The following is a 19,337-nucleotide window of genomic DNA, read 5'->3' as shown; positions in this document are numbered from 1 at the left end:
CCAATGCTCTTACCAGGAATGACAAAGACATCCTCTGATCTTCCTTAGTCTAGCCCCATTTCTTTACACGTGAATTTCCCAGTTTGGCCATTGTCAACAGATTTATGACGCTGAGGGAAGACGGCGATGACCCCATTCCATTCTTCCTTCTCTCTGGAATTATTGAACACACGCATTATCCGACTGTCTCAAAGATGTTATCCGTCTAAATGTTTTGATTCTTTACCCCCAATGTTTTTATAACACATACTCTACGTGATGTCAGGACCTAGCATTTTCAGAAAAAGGCTTAGAGAAGCCACTTAGTTCACTGAGCATAAACATCGTTTACAAGCATTGTAATGGGTCAGTTCCTTTCACAGAAGCAACGCCCAGACTATTCAGTGGTTTCTCTGAAGTGATTTTTGTTTTTCGTCTTTTGGGGGTTTTTTGCAGCATTTTGGTTTTAAATCCTAATATTTAGTTTCATGATCCTCTGTGCTCTTAACAGATAATGGCCTACATCTTTTTTGAGATGGCAGCGGTGTACCAGGAGACGAAGCTTAAAGAACAGTCATTTTCATGACATGACGTATTGCAAAGATTGGTAATATTTTTGTTATGACTTTTAAGTAATCTAACAATTTCTCCATTCCCCTGCAGAAACCGTCATCTCCACTCCTTCCTTACTATGTTTTGAATTTGCTCATTCACCCCTGGGAACGACTTCTCTGTTGAAGCCACAGCGATCTGGCTGCTATTTGTTACTTTCTTATGTGTGGAAGGAGTAAATCCAGCAATTATTTAAAGCTACTGTCGAAATAAAAACCAATTGTAAGGACCTCTCTCTGCACACACTCTTCTTAAATGTTTCCATCATTCATTGCATTGAATAGCACCCATTGGCATCGTCGCTCTTGCTCAGTTATTGACGCTATCTAAAATGCAGAATAAACTCTTACCAAAAACTTGGATTAAGAAGATGAACTGGTCCAAATAGTTCAGGTTACATGTATCAAACATTAAGTATGTACGCAATCAGAACTGTTCAATAACTTCTGACTGTCAAACCAATGCACCTACACAACTGTCTCGATCCCTGCACAGGATTACATCCAAAACTGGGCAGTTGTTTCATGCTTCAAGCCTCCCAACTCCAGCTGAGTCTATAAATGCAATCATGTACGTTAATTACTAATAGTCTCACGTAGCCGAACGAGTCAGTATGTTCGGAATTCAAGTCATGCAGTTCTGCACTGCCTCAGTGACAGTCTCCCAGGGCAACCAGAAACATTATGTGCTTGCCGGAGTCTTGATGTCTTCCTAAAGGAATATAAGCCCTACTGGAAATGGCTCGAAGCTCCACTGAAAGTCTGTGCCAATGAACATGTATTCAGATGTACATAAGACGACACTTTCCAGCTCAGCACCTTTTCGCAACATAAATTCCTAAAGATTCGAGTGGCATACTTTTTTCAGCACCCAAGGGTTGTGCTTAGCTATTTGGGGTCAGGATGGAGTGGGGAGGGAGATAGCAGAAGGCGAAGGAAGGCATAGTCAAGTCACCAGGGGAGCATTTTGCACAGCAGCTCACATCCCCTCCCACTCACCTCAGGAGGGAATTTGCTGGGCTCTTAGTGGCTTCGGACCTGGGGGGCCTGGGGAAGAGGAGTACAGGTTGCAGGGGTCTCTGGGGTCCTGCTCCACTCGCACACTTAGCCTACTTAGAACTCCTGAAATGAAGAAAAAGATGTTTCTGTTCTGTACGATTTTTGAAAGGTAGACTCCTGGGAGAACAAATACAAACCAAACGTTCAGCAGAACAGTGTCACTGTTCCTGATGGAGATCGAACCAAATGTTTCCTGAACATCCTGCTTCACACATTGGTTCTGTCCGAGCAGAACAGTTTGTTCTGGCTTTCTCGCCTGACTCTCACATTCTAGGTTCACAGACTGTCTCACGAGACAGAAGAGCACAGCAGGGCTTGTGCTGAACATGTCTTGCGGACGGCTTCATCCAGAGTTACGCGAAGGTAACTGTTTAAATATAATGCTCTTTATCATCCCAAATGGCAGCACAACATGTTACATTTTCCTTGAAATAAAGGAATACATGCCTATGGTATGTTGGATAGTTGACAGGATTCTGCAGTTCCTCACTACACCGAGCCCTCCATGGGGACGCTTACGTGTTCGCGTGACATGGCAGTTGGCATTAAATGAGGGACCTGAGAGAGAGAAAGCAAGGAGGAAATGACAGTGTCTTTCATGAGACACAGGGTCTAGTCTGCCACATTCTACTCCTTGGAAGTAAATCACTAAGTCCTGAGAACACAAGAAAAGTCTCCACCTTTTGCAAGGAGGGTTGTCAGGAATTGATAGACGTATTTTAACAGCATCACAAAAGATTTCCGGGATCACCACCTCTGCAACAGCCGCTCAGAATGATGCGTTCAGCACACTGCCCCAATTTGGGGGAGAAAGAAACTTGGGACAACATTATGGCACAAAGTAAGTGGTGTGAGGGCTATATGGACATGAGAAAGGAAAAAATGAGCCACCGGTTTGTGAAATAGAGATAGAGGGTTATATTCATTTTATAGGATAGTAAGTAGTGTGAGCATTTTTTTAACTGTTTTCTGGGTCATTTCACGTATACGGCCTTCAAAACACATCATGAATCTGAACACATTCATTGCTTAGACGAGAACACCGACCAAGCTCTTGATGCCGAGAACATGCGGGGGACATGCTGGCCAATATCTGACTACCTAAGGGCTACCCAGACTAGAAGTTTCCAAGAAGGTATAGACCCTGGTTTACACACTCTCAGAGTTTACATTTTTCTTGGATTGTAACTTGACTACATATAAATTGGGATGGCCTCAAAAGTCAGAATGAGACTAAGTCCCAAAATGAATAATTCAACAATACATGCTGCTGGAGTTCAATGAAAGGGCAATATTTTGAGCTGGGTAATACCTTGTTACATAAAAATTCATGAGCTCGTGATTACAATAGGCTACCCAAATCTCAATCAACAAAAAAGAACACTGCTGTCATCCCGAAAAAGAATGCTGTAAGTACTCAGAACAAGTTTATTGTTTCAATTGATTTTCTTCTAATTTACTGTTAGAAGTTCAATTAAAGTAACTACTGAAAAAGAATAAGAGCCTAGAAAAAATAAGATGGCCACCCATTTGGGGCCCACAATGTTGCATGTACCTCAATAAATTGTTCTGGTACTCAAATACATAGGACCAGAAACTATCCCACCAGTGTCCCAGAGTGATAAAATTCAGGGATGCTAATTTTCAGATGATCTTGGTAAGGATGGGCTCAGAATGAGGGACAAACCAGTTAATTTTATGACTTAAATTAAGTTTGATGACATTCGATCCAATGGCCTTATGGGTCCATCTCCTTAATAAGGAAAGAGTCACCAAATAGCCCCATAACTCATGCTGAATCAGCTAGAACCTGGTCTGGCTCATAGTAGGCAGTCAATAAATATTTGTTGAATGAATGAATGAATGAAAGTTCCCATGAACAGTGCTTAGGTAATTATTGCCAAATATTGCTTTTTTATTTTTCTATAATTTTTCCTGAAATATTGTAAATTATATTATTCTCATCAACATATTGTTTTCAATGGTATATGAATACCTTCAATCTTTTATAGGCAAGATTCACCAGCTAGAAAGCCTTTTAAAATAGGGTTTCTCAACCTCAGAGCTGTGACATTTTGAACCAGATAATTCTTTGTTGGGAGGGGCTGTCCTGTGCATGGTAAGATGTTTAGCAGCATCACTGGCCCCCCCCACTAATGCCAGAAGTGTGTGTGCATGCACACACATGTACACACGTGCACACAGATGTACATACTACCTGCCTACATTTCCTGTTAATCCCTACCTTTGCAATGCATGATGATGTTTTGTTCCATGGTTTTGACATAGTTCACTGCAATAAGACTAGAGAAGAGGATTGTTCTGGATGGGGTGTGGGAGGATGGAAGGAGGGATTAGTGGAGGAAGACAAGCTGAGAACAGTTCTGCCAGTCAAGAATGCTCTCGGCATGGTCCCCTGGGGACAAACACAACCTCAGCTGAGAACCAGTTCTGGAAAGAAATACCTCTGCTCTTCTCTATTAAGTACTAATTGCGGGATTTAACAAAGACCACGTCCCTGTGAGTCCTTCCTGTCTACACTAGGAGCCCCTAAGCTGCACCCAAACCCCCAGGTATTGCTACTGTCATCAGACCACTGGTTATGCTTAAAGCTGAGGCTATGCTCTAAGATGTGCGCCGGTGTGCCGTCATCACAGAGGCGCGTACACACACCTACATGGCACAGCCCTCTACACGCCTACGCTACGTGGTACAGCCTCGTGCACCTGGGCTACAAGCCTGGACAGCACGTTAGTGCACAAAACATGAGACTAAATCAAGCACGAGAGAAAATGATGCAATCTGGAGACGCGATCCACAGGAAATGACTGGGGCTGCTGCCGGTGTAATAGGACAACTGTTCTACCATAAACATTTTTTTTATAAGTAGAAAGACTACACTGAAAAATAAGGATAAAAAGTATAGTGGAGGAAATACAAAAACGACATGGTTGTTTCTTACCATTGTCAAATACTATAGACAGCACCTAATTCTGTATGCTATATTTTTATATGACTGATAGGGTGATTCAGCTATATGAACTTATATAAATCAATTTAACCAAAACCTCATAAATATAATATTTTGGTAGTGTCATGCGGGGTCTCAGCTCCCGCTCCCCACATAAGAACACAGGACATGGTGAGGCTAGAAAGGAACACCCACGGAGCCGTAGATAGGGGAGTCATACCTCTATATTCTCGCTGGCGGCTGGGTTAGGGATATAAAAGCAGATATACGCCAGTACCCCAACAAGGGGTCTTCCTGTCCCCCAGTCTCGCTGGCAGCTGGGCGAGACACAGGAAGTACGATCCACACAATCTTCAATCGGCCGTCTGCTTTCCTGCCTGCCAACCAACCAGAGCAGCCACTGCAGTTAAATCAGTGGTTAATTGGCTAACTGGTTACAGCTGATGGCCAACTAGTCACAGCTGATGGCCATCTACTACCTGAGCCAGCACCTTTCCACGTGAGGCCAAGAGCCTGGAAACTGCTCTCTGGGACTCTGTCCCCATAGGTAGCTATGTATGAGATGTTGGTACACATGAGCTATGTTTAGTTCCATTCAGTGAAATGGAATTTTTACTATATGTGTTTTTCTTGACAAAATAGGGAATTCGACCCCAGGAAAATTCTCAGGGACTGACAATGTGTTGACCAGGTCTCAGTAACTTAGTTTTGTGTTTTACAGTCAGGCATGGTATTTCGACAGCTTTTTAGTATGCCTTTGAATTAGGGGCCACTACCTTCAGAGACATTTTCTTCTTCATCCTGAAATATTTTAATTTATCCTCAAATGACCAGTCAGGAAAAATCAGAAAAGTCTGATATGCCAAGAGTCACAAAAATGCCATTCCGATAAGCACTCAGAACAAGGACATGTGCCTAAAAAAAGCTTTGATTTATTTCAGGAGCATTCTGAGAGGTTCACAAGCTAAATCCTTCCTCCCGTAAATTTGGTTTAAATATAAAATGGATAATAGGATAACATCAGCCCAAACTTCAGGCCTTTTCCACTTCAGATAATTGCCGTCAACAAAATTACAGGTTACTTACAAGGACGACTGGTCACCCACTTTTCTGCAGAAACGACTCTGTCCTACTTCCCGAAATGTAAAGAATAATAAAGGGCAACTCACAAAACTTTTGGACCACTGCTCCTAGCACACCCAGAAAAACTATGGATGCAAGTAAAATATATCATCGCCTTTGAGCTAAGAAGCAATTGGTGCATGATCAGCTGTCATTCACCCCAAGACAAAGTCTCCTCTGGCTGGTGTTGTCTTGTTTGTTTATAACTTATTTTTTTAAGTAAATGCTTAGGGTCAAGCATGGTTTTTCCCAAAAGGTATAAAAACTATACTGACTTAGGTGATTTATCATAGTTAACAAACCAATTTTAAAGAAAAAAAAATTACAACAAAAGATATTGCTGAAAAAGAGGACAAAACCAGGTAAGATTTTAAAAGCTGCCCAGGGTAAAAGGGGTCATTAGTCTGGGGAATTCCACTGCTGTTAATTATTTTGGTAATTGTCTGATTATGGACCCATGACTGGTCTATGCACTTTGCCAGTCACACAAAATCTGCAATGATTTTCTATCATTTCTTCACTTATAAACTAGAGGTGTATTGATCGACTTCATACAGAAAAAGTAAGAATGAATTTAAAGCACTATTCTGAAAACATGTTATGCAAAAAAATTGAAAAGTAACTTTCTCTTAAATGGCGTATGAAGCACGTGGTTGGTATGGACTGTAAGATATCTTTCTTCCTTCTTTTCTTTCTTCCTTCCTTAGTCTCCCTTTATATTTTGGGGAGTGGGGAAATCACTGAACCAGAAATCCAGAAAATTATTCTAGTCCTGGACTGTCACTTCCAACCTACTTGACATCAGACTAATACTATTTCCCCTTTTCTCCTTCCTATAGTTTTGTGACTGTGAAAAAATAATGTATGTGAAAAACACTTTCAAATTGTAACTTTCTATATAACAGTAAGATGTAAGACTTTGAAGTGAAAGCTAAAGAGACTCTTTGGGCCTATGAATAATTTGTCACAACCTCCATAATTTATAAATCTTAGATGACCCTCAGTATGCAAGCACTCCAAGTCACTAATCACGTTTCTCTAACCCCAGGAGCATATATCCATCCAAAATCACTGGCATTGTTTTCCAGGAGCATGATTCTTATTCCATTAAAGAGAGCCTGGGGGACTCAAAAAGGATAAAAATCAGGCCTATGTTTGTGCTTACACTTGGTTATATAAAAGCACACATACCAAAGATTTCCAAAATGTATTTCAGAAGAGGATAGCAAAACCAGTTCTCAAGCAGCAAAGTTAACAACCTGTCGACGTTCTCCTTCATCAGTGGCTGTCCTACTGGCCTTAACTTCCTGAAATTCTGCATCTTCTGCAAATTTGGCTATTAGACTTTGCATCGCACTGAGTGATTATTGATTCCCGAGACTACTATTAAGTGGAGAGGAGGTTCTGAAATGTACTGGTTTTCAGGGCATTCGTGGATATTTTCCTGATTTAATGGCTTTGGCATCTCTGTGCACTCAAGGTGAAGACTAGGATGAGTAATCAGACGACAAGAATACCCTATTGCTACCTCAAAAGATTGTCGTGAGGATAAAAATGAAATTCTGCTTGGCCCACAGTGAGCCTCAGTAAATGTTGCTCATGTTGTATTTTTAAAGATGCGAAGCGGTAAGCAGAGAAAAGGATAGATGAAAAAAGTAACCGGTGATTGGACAGGAAGAAATCTATGGAAGGGAAGCAAAGAGCCTGCTGAGTCCCACGCATGACGGCCGCATGGACTCCGCCTGGGCTCCCAGAGCTGCTGCAGACGCTGCCCACTGCAGCCTTGCTCCGTTTCCTGGCTCTGCTTTCAGCCTGTACATCGTGACAATACACCGCAATCACCTGACGTAACCTGAGGCTGCCTCAACCCCAAAACAACCACAGACACCAATGGAATCGGTTTGTTACATTTTAGTCAACGAGACTTGCCTCTGAGGACATACTGACAAAAGAAACACCCCTTTCTCTAAATGAAAGAGCTCTGTTCTTTTCTGGGTCTCTAAACTGTTCTCTTGCTCGAGTTTCAAGAGATCCCAAAAGATACTTTCTCCAATCTACGTGTCAAAAATAAAAATGAAAATTCCTAGCAATACACTGTGTGTATAGTGCTCAATTCACAAAGCATTTTATTTCACATTCATAAGAGGAGAGTATAAAAAGAACAAACTCTAGGAAAGGAATCTAGGAATTTTCACTTTTTAATAAGATTCTTGGATGACTAGGCAATCCCCTTATTTCACATTTTTTTCACCTACTAAATGAGAATCAAATTCCAGTTTAACCTTCCTAGCAATATCTACATGGCATCTGAAGTTGCAGCTGTTTGAAAAACGCTTCAGTCACACACAGATAAACAGTCCTTTGGTTGAATACAGAAATTGCTAAAACCACCAATGGACTTTTCATTAGTTAACGAATTTATTATTTGACTCAACAATTATATATTGAGCATGCAATTACCGTGTGCCAAGCAATGTCTTGCAGGCTGATTTCACTAGTTCAGCTTTCCGAATCAACATTTTAGAGACCATAATTACACAGCCAGGGTATCCACGAGGAGCCTGTCAATGACACCCCAGACTGAACTAGAGGCATGCATTCATTCTATAGTGGCGGTTACAGACTTGCAATTCAAAGCCTGGCTCTGCCAGACTGGCTTGCTAGCGATTTGGGGCACTTCCTTCATGTCTGCAGGCATCTATTAAAGGGGAACAACTGAGGTGCAAGGATAAGAGGTAATGAATGGTAACATATGCATAGCGCCTGGTCTGTGTTTGGCAGATGTAATAGGGGCTCAATAAACAAAACCTGTTGCCGTCATTACTAAAGGGGGCAGGGCCAGATTTTTCCTAAGGAAGAGTCTTGGAAACCCCAATAGCATGTATTATTAACATGCCCGTTTTTCAGATGGAAACAAAAAAATAAGCTCAGAGATGTTAAATCCTTCATTCATGTAATAAACTTGTTTAGCACTTACTATGTGCCAGACCAGGGCTAATCCCTGCACATACAAGGATGAAGGCGGCAGGGTCTCTGGACTCAGGTACCCATTGTCCCCCAGAGGAAACACATGGCAATGCTAAATGCCCCCAAAAGAGGGAAGCATGGAGCTGTGGTAGCACCTGAGTGAGCTCACTCAGGAACTTGCACTTTTATGTCACATTTTTCAGAAGAGAGGGGAGGGAGGCTCCTCAGAGGGGATGTCATAGCTAAGCTACGAAGGAAGTAATCTGGCCAAAGCAGTTAATCATGAGCAGCCTGGTCCTGAATGAAACCCAATCTTTGTCTCCAGGACCAACAAACTTCCCTCTAAGTCCCAGCTTCTTTGATGAGATTCCATTAACAAGTAGTTCCTCGGCACTTGCTTTATGGAAAAGCCTATACTAGGTGCCAACCAAGGTGAGTAACTGTCGTGTTTAGCTCATGAAAGCAAGGGGAAATCAGACAGACATACAGATTATCAACCCAAAATGTACGTGACAAAAACGTTTAATATTCAACATCAAGTACTAAAGCGCTTTCACCGGGTTCTCAGACTTGCGGTGCGGGGCTAGTTTTTCTCACATTCCATGTGGTCGCAGGTCAGCGGTACCCAGAGATGTGAATTCCACCACACAGCAAAGCTCGGTCGGTCTTATTCACCACTTTATCTGTGAATTAGAATTCAATTTCTTTCATTTCTGCCTAATGCAAATTAAAAGGAGGGTCTTTTATCACTTGTAGGTGCCAAGAAGTCTATTCTGTACTGTGCTTAGTTTCTGCTTACTTGAAACTGCTGACTGGCGGAAACTACTGGAAATATTTATTTTAAGATGCCCACGTCCTTATAATTGAATTTTTTTCTTTAGTTTTCTTGTGAGTGCTATCTTTCTCAGATTTGGGGATCAGAATTACGCTCACTGCAGCAACCAGACTCAGATTGTTGTGGGAGTTACTGTGGGAGAGGGTGTTATTTACAGTTAGAGTCAGATGTTTAATCATTAAAGACCTGCTTTATGCAAGTAAAGACAGAACCAGACACTGAAGTTTCTGCCCTTCTGGAGGGAAGATATAAAATTATTGATAAATTTAACGTATTCCAAAATAATTTGAAGGATTTGAATGAACTTTAACAAAAACCATACTCAAAAAAAACTATCAGGAAAAAAAAACACCTATCAGAAAAAAAATGGAGGCCATTAATAAGGAGCTGGAAATCTTGAATTCTTTGCTAGGATTTAAAATACAGACTTTTAGAAAAGGACTTAGCAACGAGGAATCTAAATGTTTAGAGCACGTTGACATTACAATAGTCAGTCTTCAGAAGATGCGAAACACATCCGATTTCAAGTAGCTACACGCAAAACATCCTCAAAGTAAAAGTGAAAAGTGAACACCTTTCAACCGCAAGAAAAAGATGCTTCAGAGAAGACGGCCCATCTTTGGAGACAACTGCTTTCACAAGAAGCTAACGAATGGATAGGAAGAGTGATTAAACTTACTAATCAGGAAAAAAACAAGTTTAAATAAAATGAGACTCTACTGCATCTGGAACAAATTCTAAATGGTTAAGAAAGTCAGATCATTGCTAAAGATGAGAGCTCAGCCTGCTGTCCGTGAAAAAGGCAACATGCATGGTGGGCCCTTGAACTTGCATAGTAGAAATGCACCAGAAAATGGAGTCTTCTAAGAAGATAAATATAGCGGAGTTTTGAAGAAACTCACTGATGTTTCTAGGCTAAATACAGCTGACCTAGGTCTGTCCAGGTGACTGTGCTGGCCTTAGCTGGGTTTATTTTAAAACTCTTGAATATGAAACCAAATGCATACACTAACCAAAGGGGGAAAAAATTCATTCACTGAAAGACTGTAAGTATCCAAATGAGAAAGCGTCAATCAGAAAATCAGAAAAGGGGTAAATTCAGTTAGAAAGGAACAGGCACAAACACCAGAGGCAATTTTATATTTTTCCTAAACTGCACTTTTGAGGGGAAAAACAATGCATTTCACCAAATATCTGATGTAGAGAGAATTCACCCTGTAAAGACACCACAGAACACTTCCAAAATAGATGAAACGATTAGCACGAAAAGAGCTGAGCATTTCCAAAACATTTTTAAGGAAGAGCTTACACATTCCACAAAGTAATCATACATCCCTGACGTCCCCAGTGGGGCATGTGGAAGAGCCCAAGGGGACCACCGGGGAACCTGACAGATGAACAGACAAAAAAGGAGGGGTACCAGGCAGTGATGGCCCAGGACGCAGGTCCAATGCCTGGTGTACAGCAGCGGGAATCCTCCCAGGTCAGGACCACAGACAAAAGAGCCCTCCATCAGTCTGCCCTCCTTAACATGCTGCATCCTCCACGGAAGGAGACAGAGCTTCACCTTGTGCTGCCTGTACTGATGGGTAGGCACCCAGGGACTTCTGTGGATTCAGCCCTTCCACCTGCATAGGAGACAGAGCACCAAACCACGGGTGCTAGGAAAGCAGCAACGAAAGGGGGAAAAGCGTCTCGAGAAGGAAAAGCTTTGCTGACGGCCAGCCACGTGCACGGAGGATGAATGTACACTACCATCATCAGCCAAGCCGTTTGGGGTGCTCCTCGGGCTGCTTCCTTCTAACTTCCTTGCAAAGGAAGGCTCCTATAATGACCTGTACCTTACAGATAGGAAGTTGAGGTACAAGAAGACTAAGCAATCTGCCTGTGGTCATGGCAAAGCTAGTGCAGAGCACTGGGAACTAAAAGTTAAAACCCCAATTCTGGACAAGGCCTCCAAACCCCCGCTCCCCTAAGGACAAGTTGTACAAAGAAATGCAAAACGACTGTCTTTGGAGGCTGAGAATGGTATGGGGTCTCAAGCCAAGCCGTTAGCTGTCAACCTAAGACTTGACTACTTACAATGTGACAATTATGTCAAGACCTACTGGTGTCTTCTTGAAAGCACTGTCCTTTCCCCAGTTTTGTTAAGATTTGGGAATTGTTTGAAAAAAAAATGTGTGTGGGAGAGAACATCCACAAGGCTTTAGGTTCTTCTGAAGTAGTCCATGGATCAAAGCCTTTTGAAAATCAATGTCTAAAATGGATTAGTACTCTCTACATAGGAATGGTAGGTAAACTGGAAATACCAGTGCAAAGAGATTCCTTACTTACTAGAAGAAAAGCAGCCCTTCTTCAAACTTAAAAGAAAAAAAAAGGACAGTGAGTGATATACATGTATAGACCTTTAGAAATCTTGTATATCATGAAGCCAATATCCCAAAATTCCCAAAAAGGGAGTCAACAGGACATTTAGCACCGTAATGATTGGACAAAATTCTGTGCCCAGAACCTAAAATCCCAGGCAGAAGAAATTCCTTGCTTCTCCTTCTGCATTTTATATGCAATGTGCCTCCAGGTAACTTATTTTATAAGAAAGCATTTCTAATTACCTACTCACCCCTGAGATTCTGGGTACTCTACTGTGGCAGGTGAGCAGCCACTGGCATATGCTGGGCACAGTCCCCCCAGCGTAGACTGCACGCTTATGGTTTCTAACTGCAGAAACCTATTACAGGAATTTCAATATATGCTAGTATTTGTATTTGGAGAAAAACAAAAAAGTTGTGATGCGCCTGGTGTCGGTTTTCAAACAGAACCCAGATGCTTCAGTAAGGTCAGGACTCTGACCTTGAAGTGGCCCCGCCTGCATTTGAAGTGTGACCTGCTCCACACTATGGATGAATTTAAGGCAGAACCACAGATGTGCTCTCCCGGGAATAAACCACACAAGCACTGGGAAAATCATTAACTCCTCTATAATACGTGTCAGGTATTAGGTTGAAATTCTGATTCATTCCTGACAAAAGCACCCACCTTCTTTCTCTTATCAGCTTCTGGGGATGCCAATGACATTCTAAGAAAAACAGTAATTATGATTTTTAAATCTCAGATCCCATCACGGAATGTATACACAGAATTGTGTATACGTTCATTCTGTTAAAAGTCTATTTTACCAACTAAAATTCAGTAAGACGAAGAAGGCAAAGGAGAAAGAAAAACAGAGAAACAAGACAAGTGTCATACTTCCTCAAACAATGTCAACAATTAGGGTATTTAGAGTCTTCATTTTTTCCAATTACTCATCAGCCCCTTTGCCACATGGTATTTAATTTCCTGGTTTTTTGTTTGTTTGTTTGCTTTTCCTGTTTGAAAACTAACTACCAATTTAAGATTTCAGGAAGTAAGCAATAGGTTTACAGCTCTTACAAATTTAGGAACGAAGATATCACAGACCAAAACAGGCAAAGCACAGAAAAATACACAGAATGATCCTTTTGTGCGGTTTTTATGAAGCATATATCTTGTTTTCTAAATTTCTAAAGCATAAGTATGAAATAGTTTTAGCTAATAATACTGATTTTTGATTAAGAAGAGCTAGCATGCAGGGGGAGGGGAAGAATCACAGCAGGGGAGACTTTAGCTTTTCATATTCTCCCTTTGGCATGACCAGAAACTTGTCTTTTTTTATTTGCCTTCTTCTGCAACTTATTTTTTTATTTTTTATGTTTTTTAACGCAGAAAGTTCAAGAACTACCCTGAGAACCTCCACCACTAACGTGTTCAGAGAGCCTCTCCAGTAGAGGGCATAACAGATTCAACACAGAGAACATATGGTCAGTTTACCAAGCAGCTCTCAAGCTGTGGTTTTGCTATGTAATATTCACAACCTATTGCATTGTTTCTTTCTTCACCACAGAATGGAAAATATGTGTCATTTTAATATTGAGCAATCCCCTTTACCTAAAAGCCAGTTGCAACAAAAAAAAAACAAAGGGAAGTCATCAAACACTGTAGTTTCCACTTTAAATATAGGTCTGCTTGTCTTTAAAAAACATAGCAGCAATCTTTTCACCAAAATGTTTCTTAGTATGTAGAGGATACTGGCTTAACTCTTAAAATTGCCCATAGACAAAGAAATGCTAAATTACATGGAGATTTATCAATCAACCTCATAATTTTCAGGAAAAAAATTAATTTTCTGCCAGTTGTCAATCAGAAATGGTTTATGAAAAAAACAAATCATTATCATTACATTAAACACTTACTAAAACATCTAGAATATATTTAAACCAGTGGCTTCTATGAATACATATACACATATACGTATATTTACATTCGTGAGTATATTGAGATGATTGCATTTTCTGACTTGGAGATTTCTGAAAAGTTTAAACGTGAAATAGTTTGCTTGTTTTCCGTATTGCTTATTATCCAGAGAGCATTTACTAAGTATCTATGAGCTGGAAGCTACAATCCTTTGTGACATTTTTTTCTCTTTTAATAGTACTTACACATTTATAAACTAATTAACTCTTTCAGTTAATCCTTAATGATTTTTCTACCTTGAGAAGCTATGCTTCCAGATACTTCTTTTTTCATACATATGAGAACTAATAACAAGCCTCTGTATAGTATTTTAGAACTTGCAAAGGCTTTTCACATAAGGGCCACATAATATATAATGAGGTTGGCAAGAAAGACACTTTACTCTTGATACAAAAAAGAAACTGGGGTCAAGGAGCTGTGATGGGATTGTCCCAATGGTTAATTAGCATGTACTATCTAAGCTGAGATTCTAATTAGCGCCCCTGACACAAGCCCAGCTCTCTCTCCTAACTGCTTCTTTGTCAGAACATCTGGCCTTTCCATTGTGGGAGAGTTAGACTGTCCAATGTTCCAAGTGAAAAATATATTGAGGCGTTTATCGTCAAGAAAAAGCAAGTGTATGCCTATTACACATATTTAATAAATATTGAATCATCAAAGTAAAACCAGATCTAGGAAATATTAAGCAGCGTTCTTCTAGCGATGAAGACCATATGCTTGACAAAAATGACATTTTTACATTTCATAAACATGTTTTAAAGTATTTATTACCGAAATCTAAACGCTTTTCCTTTTCATAATAAGGTACATGGCTTTTAGCTTCAGTAATCATTGCAGATCTTATCCTCCATTTCAAACTTGGAGCTCCAACTACGGGCAGCTCACCATAAGAATCTGTTAAACTAGTTCCAATTGTCTTTTTACAGTTCTAAGGCAAAGTAGGGAGAATATTGGCAGCCTCACCAATACCTTGCGGTTAAGCTTACTGCCTACTTAGATGCTTGAGGGGCGATGCACTTGCATATCCCCATGTTCAATTCTAATAATGTTATCTGAAATCAAAGCATTTTGGAGGTGAGGTTATCTCTTTGGCCTTGCCAATCAAATCACTTACAGCCTGCTACAGCAGACATGACTTCTGAAGGAATAACAAATTAAACGTATTCAAGCACACTGCGAGCTTCTCCTCTTCCCCTGCTGTCTCGCCAGTTCTTAAGTGTTCTAGCAAATTATAACACAGCCAAGAGTCACAAGGAAGCCCAGCATCTTTGCCCTCTTAAACCAGAGTGATTGTGGTGCATTCCAGCTGCCGAGGTCATGGCGTCTCCCTCTCTCCCATCATCACATCGCTGATTTCTACTCTGGAAAGAGACGCAGCCAAGGACTGCTGAGGAGTCAGCACACAGTCACACGGACTGTCACCTATCCCTTGGTGATCAAAAGTGCACCCCTAGCTAGGCGAGCACGGTCGTCTAATCAAGTGGCCTTCTCCTGCTCCTTTCCTAATGTGCATGCCCAACAGGGTTCCAGGACGCCTTCGGGGGTCAGCCCGAGCAAGCACGGGAGGACGGAGCAGGCCCCCACCCGCGCCCGGCCTGCCGCCAGTTTCTCAGGCACAGCCCTCCCATCGCGCCCGGACACCACGCCTCGGCCAAGGTCGCCGGCCACTGCTCAAAGGCACAGGTCTCTGGGAGCCTCACACCGCCCAGGCGGCCGCCACATTCCGCCCTAATGCGCCACAAGCCGGGGCGCCGACGTCAGCAGCGCCCTGGCTTCCAGACCCTTCTGCGGGGAGCGCGGCCGCGGCAGGGCCGCTGCAGGCCCGCCCCCGGGGCCATCCGCAGCCGCCCAATAGGCGCCCTCTGGGGGCGGGCCCGGCGTCGCGAGGCCACGCCCCCGCCCTCGGCCTCCTATAAATCCCGCAGCGCCTCTCCAGCTGCCACGAGCCGCTGCACCCGAGGCTGGACGATAATGCAAAGTGCCATGTTCCTGGCTGTCCAGCACGACTGCGGATCTATGGACAAGAGCCCCAGCAGCGGCCCCAAAAGCGAGGAGAAGCGGGAAAAAATGAAGCGGACCCTGTGAGTACGGCGTTCTTCTCTCCCCAGCCCCCCCTGGCAGACCTAGCTCTCTGGGTTTGCTGCAAACGCGGGGCATTGGCACTCGGCTGTAACAATAGGAAGCTAGGCAGCCTGCGCCTCTGCAGGGGGAAGAATGTAGAAAAGGTTCATTTGCTAAATTAAGGTTAAATCTGTGTGGTCTGTAGTTTCCGTGAGTGAAGGAATGTCGGGTAGAGTTTAGGAGCTGAAGGAAATTCTTGATGGGGGGGGGTAGATGCGCTGAGAAAATCGCGGGTGGGTGTTTGTCCCCCTGCATTTAAATTGACAGCAGAGAAGCCCGGGCCAAAGGGCGTCCCCATCATTCATACGCTGCATTTTCACTTCTGATGGGCTTACACAGACAGGTCTACAGGATTGGAGGGATTTTTTTTGCTCGTTCGGATGATCTTCCTTTTAAATCCACTTTTTAGTTTTAATGTGATGATTTAATTGATCATGCGCTTACATGAATGTTGTAGTCAGGCGGTAGGTGGGTCCATCACAGACAGCCCTCCTGGTACTCAGCTTCTGGCTGGTCCAGAACCTGCAGCTCTAAGGGCTGAAGGGAAATGAGCACGGACTGGCTCTGGGCAGCTCCACTGTCCGTTTCATCAAGTGTGAAATGCCTTCGGATTGTAATGAACCTTGCAGAAAAACTGCTGCCTTTTGCAGGCTAGAAATAGCATCTGCCTTTTGAACTATGCAAACTAAATTAATTATACTCTGCTAGTCATTTCAGGGAATCCTTTCCTTAGTTATAAAACTAGTAGTTATGTGCAGATGAATGGGTGAAACTAATTGTGTTCAATACCTAAGTGTAGCGATTAAATGTTAAATGTGTAAGAGTGACTTGAAGAGTTCTTGTTTTGTCCTCTTTGGTGTTGTCTGTATTTACTGGGCGACTTTGGTAAAAATGCCATCAGCTGCTGTAGCAATTTCAAATGTTGCCACTTAGTGAATCTTTTTTTGCCCCCTTTTCTTTTTAGATTAAAAGATTGGAAGACCCGTTTGAGCTATTTCTTGCAACATTCCTCCTCTCCTGGAAAGCCCAAAAACGGCAAGAAAAGCAAACAGCAAACCTTCATCAAGTAAGTTGAAAATCTTGTTCTTGCAAATCTGACGAGCTAGCTGTTGAGCAGAAAGGGGAACTCTGAAGATCTACATAGTAAGCTGATATGCACCCCGTCTCTTGCAGGCCTTCTCCTGAGGAAGCCCAGCTGTGGTCGGAGGCATTCGATGAGCTGCTGGCCAGTAAATGTAAGTTACCTTCTTGAATTTAATCCCTTTCAAGCATCACTGGAGTCTGGAAAGGTTGTGTGGACACTGCAGAAGAGCAGCTTGCCTGATGCCATTTGACTTCAGTCACCAGGACACTTGCCTTTATGCCCCAGTGTCTACCTATGGAAGTGCATGCTTTGTTCAGGGGGGAAAGAAAACTTCACCTAAAAAAATTAGAGTGGCGGTTGCTCTTGGTTAAGATTGAGTCAACTTTTCCATTGCACACAAGGTTTTCAAGAGGCTTAGCTCCCAGAGAATTTAGGTCTCCCCTATGAATATTTCCTCTGATGGCAAAGTGAAGTATTTATATCTTTGTAGCAGTGTGCCAAGTGAAGCATTTTGTCTACTGGCATCTTAGTCTTTAAAGAGCTAAATTCTGAGGATTACAGATATCGAGGAAATTACTGTCATCTCTAAATAACAAAATACGAGGCAAGGCGTATATATGTATGAAAACATATAAGGGATTATTTGGTCATTCAATTCACATTCTGAATGTTTTCTTCTCCCTCTCTCCCCCTTCAGACGGTCTTGCTGCATTCAGGGCTTTTTTAAAATCTGAATTCTGTGAAGAAAATATTGAATTTTGGCTGGCTTGTGAAGACTTCAAAAAAACGAAGTCACCCCAAAAGCTGTCCTCGAAGGCAAGGAAAATATATACTGACTTCATCGAAAAAGAAGCTCCAAAAGAGGTAAGAAAAATAAGTTCTTCTTTTCAGCATGTTTTGAACATCGTTAGCTCCAAAGTGAAACAAAAGACTTGAAGTCCCAACTAAAAGGGCTTGGGAGTTGGGGGAGTGTTTTTTCTCTTATCTTAGCTTTCAGTTAAGTTGATTATGTTTCTTCAATGACTTGGGTGGTGAAGCTAATGATGCATTATAGTTGTTAGTTTTTGTTGGTAAATATTAAATACATAGCCTTAAATCTCTGACTCTGAATAGGGAATAAACCACTTTTTGTGTTTTATTTCAGATAAACATAGACTTTCAAACCAAAACTCTAATTGCCCAAAATATACAAGAGGCTACAAGTGGCTGCTTTACGACCGCCCAGAAAAGGGTATACAGCCTGATGGAGAACAACTCTTATCCCCGTTTCTTGGAGTCGGAATTCTACCAGGACTTGTGTAAAAAGCCACAGATTCCCACAGAGCCACATGCTACATGAGATGTACACGGGAATCCCAACGTTGAGGACATTTCGTTTTTTCCTAAGGGAGAAAGGCTGACCTGCCCAACAGACTGACCTTGAGTTCAGCCTGGGTGCTGGGGAAACATCACTCAGAACTGTTGATTCGAAGTTGGGTAGTGAGCTGGGAAGCCCGTCGCCGTCCAGAAGCAGCATGTGTCGGGATGGCCTTCATGCCTGTAGGCGTACAGAGAGAACGTGGTCTGAGCGTGGTGTGTCTCCCACCATAAAAGCAGGGATGTGAGACTGAAACAGACGATGTAATACTGTCGGTCCAAAAGCATTTTTACTATCAGTAGGTCTGGGATTCTGTGGCCTTAGCTAGCGGATGTACATCTTTCCCCCAAATCAGTCTGTGTGAGCACATAGTGGTTGTAGTTTTAGTGTGTTTTAGTACTGTGTGACATTCAAGTGTGTACTACGTGCAAGCGAATGGAAGTTCTTATCACTACAGGTCATCAGGGCTGTTGTCTCGTCACGCTAAAACAGACGTGGTCTGTGTTTTCACTGTTAAAGGGTGTGTAGAACATGCAGTGTCTTAGGAGTGCCAAAAACTGTCCTGAAGGCAGCTAAACTTTGAAGGGGTCTTTGGATACTTTTAATAAATTTATTTTGATAAATGATGTCATCGACAATGTGGCCCAGATGTGGGTCTTTGTGTTTGTGCGGGCCTTGGAAACTGATGGGTACAAGGGAAACCATCTCCTTTCTGGTAGAGAAGAGGTGGCGGTGATGGGCCTCTAAACTGAGAAATGACAGCTGCAGGGAAGCCATGCTCCTATCTCTCTAATGCTTTTTCATAGGTCAAAGGAAATATGAGCACATCCTTAGAACCACCCTGGGATCACACTTTCTAAGATAATGTCATAAAAAGAAAGCTTGTTATTAATGAAAACCAC

At 42.2% G+C, this 19,337-nt stretch overlaps 1 protein-coding gene across 1 annotated transcript; it reads left to right on the top strand.

Moving 5' to 3' along the window:
- Positions 1-15,817: 15,817 nt before the first annotated feature.
- On the top strand, positions 15,818-19,058 carry RGS2 (regulator of G protein signaling 2). The gene is made up of 5 exons (XM_081039243.1): positions 15,818-15,954; positions 16,959-17,060; positions 17,168-17,229; positions 17,776-17,942; positions 18,223-19,058. The coding sequence occupies exons 1-5, from the start codon at positions 15,845-15,847 to the stop codon at positions 18,415-18,417; spliced, it is 636 nt and encodes a 211-aa protein (XP_080895369.1). The 5' UTR covers positions 15,818-15,844; the 3' UTR covers positions 18,418-19,058.
- Positions 19,059-19,337: the final 279 nt, after the last annotated feature.

The sequence above is a fragment of the Rhinolophus hipposideros genome (assembly GCF_964194185.1).
Source record: "Rhinolophus hipposideros genome assembly, chromosome: 26".
NCBI lineage: Eukaryota > Metazoa > Chordata > Mammalia > Chiroptera > Rhinolophidae > Rhinolophus > Rhinolophus hipposideros.
The sequence above is the reverse complement of the archived record's forward strand: the minus strand, read 5'-3'. Positions and strand labels throughout refer to the sequence as shown.

Excerpts from the sequence above, each read along its gene's own strand:
- RGS2 (XM_081039243.1), top strand. The coding sequence starts at position 15,845 with ATGCAAAGTGCCATGTTCCTGGCTGTCCAGCACGACTGCGGATCTATG. Across the intron at positions 17,061-17,167 it reads AAACAGCAAACCTTCATCAA|GCCTTCTCCTGAGGAAGCCC; the intron begins GTAAGTTGAAAA and ends CGTCTCTTGCAG. Across the intron at positions 17,230-17,775 it reads TGAGCTGCTGGCCAGTAAAT|ACGGTCTTGCTGCATTCAGG; the intron begins GTAAGTTACCTT and ends CTCCCCCTTCAG.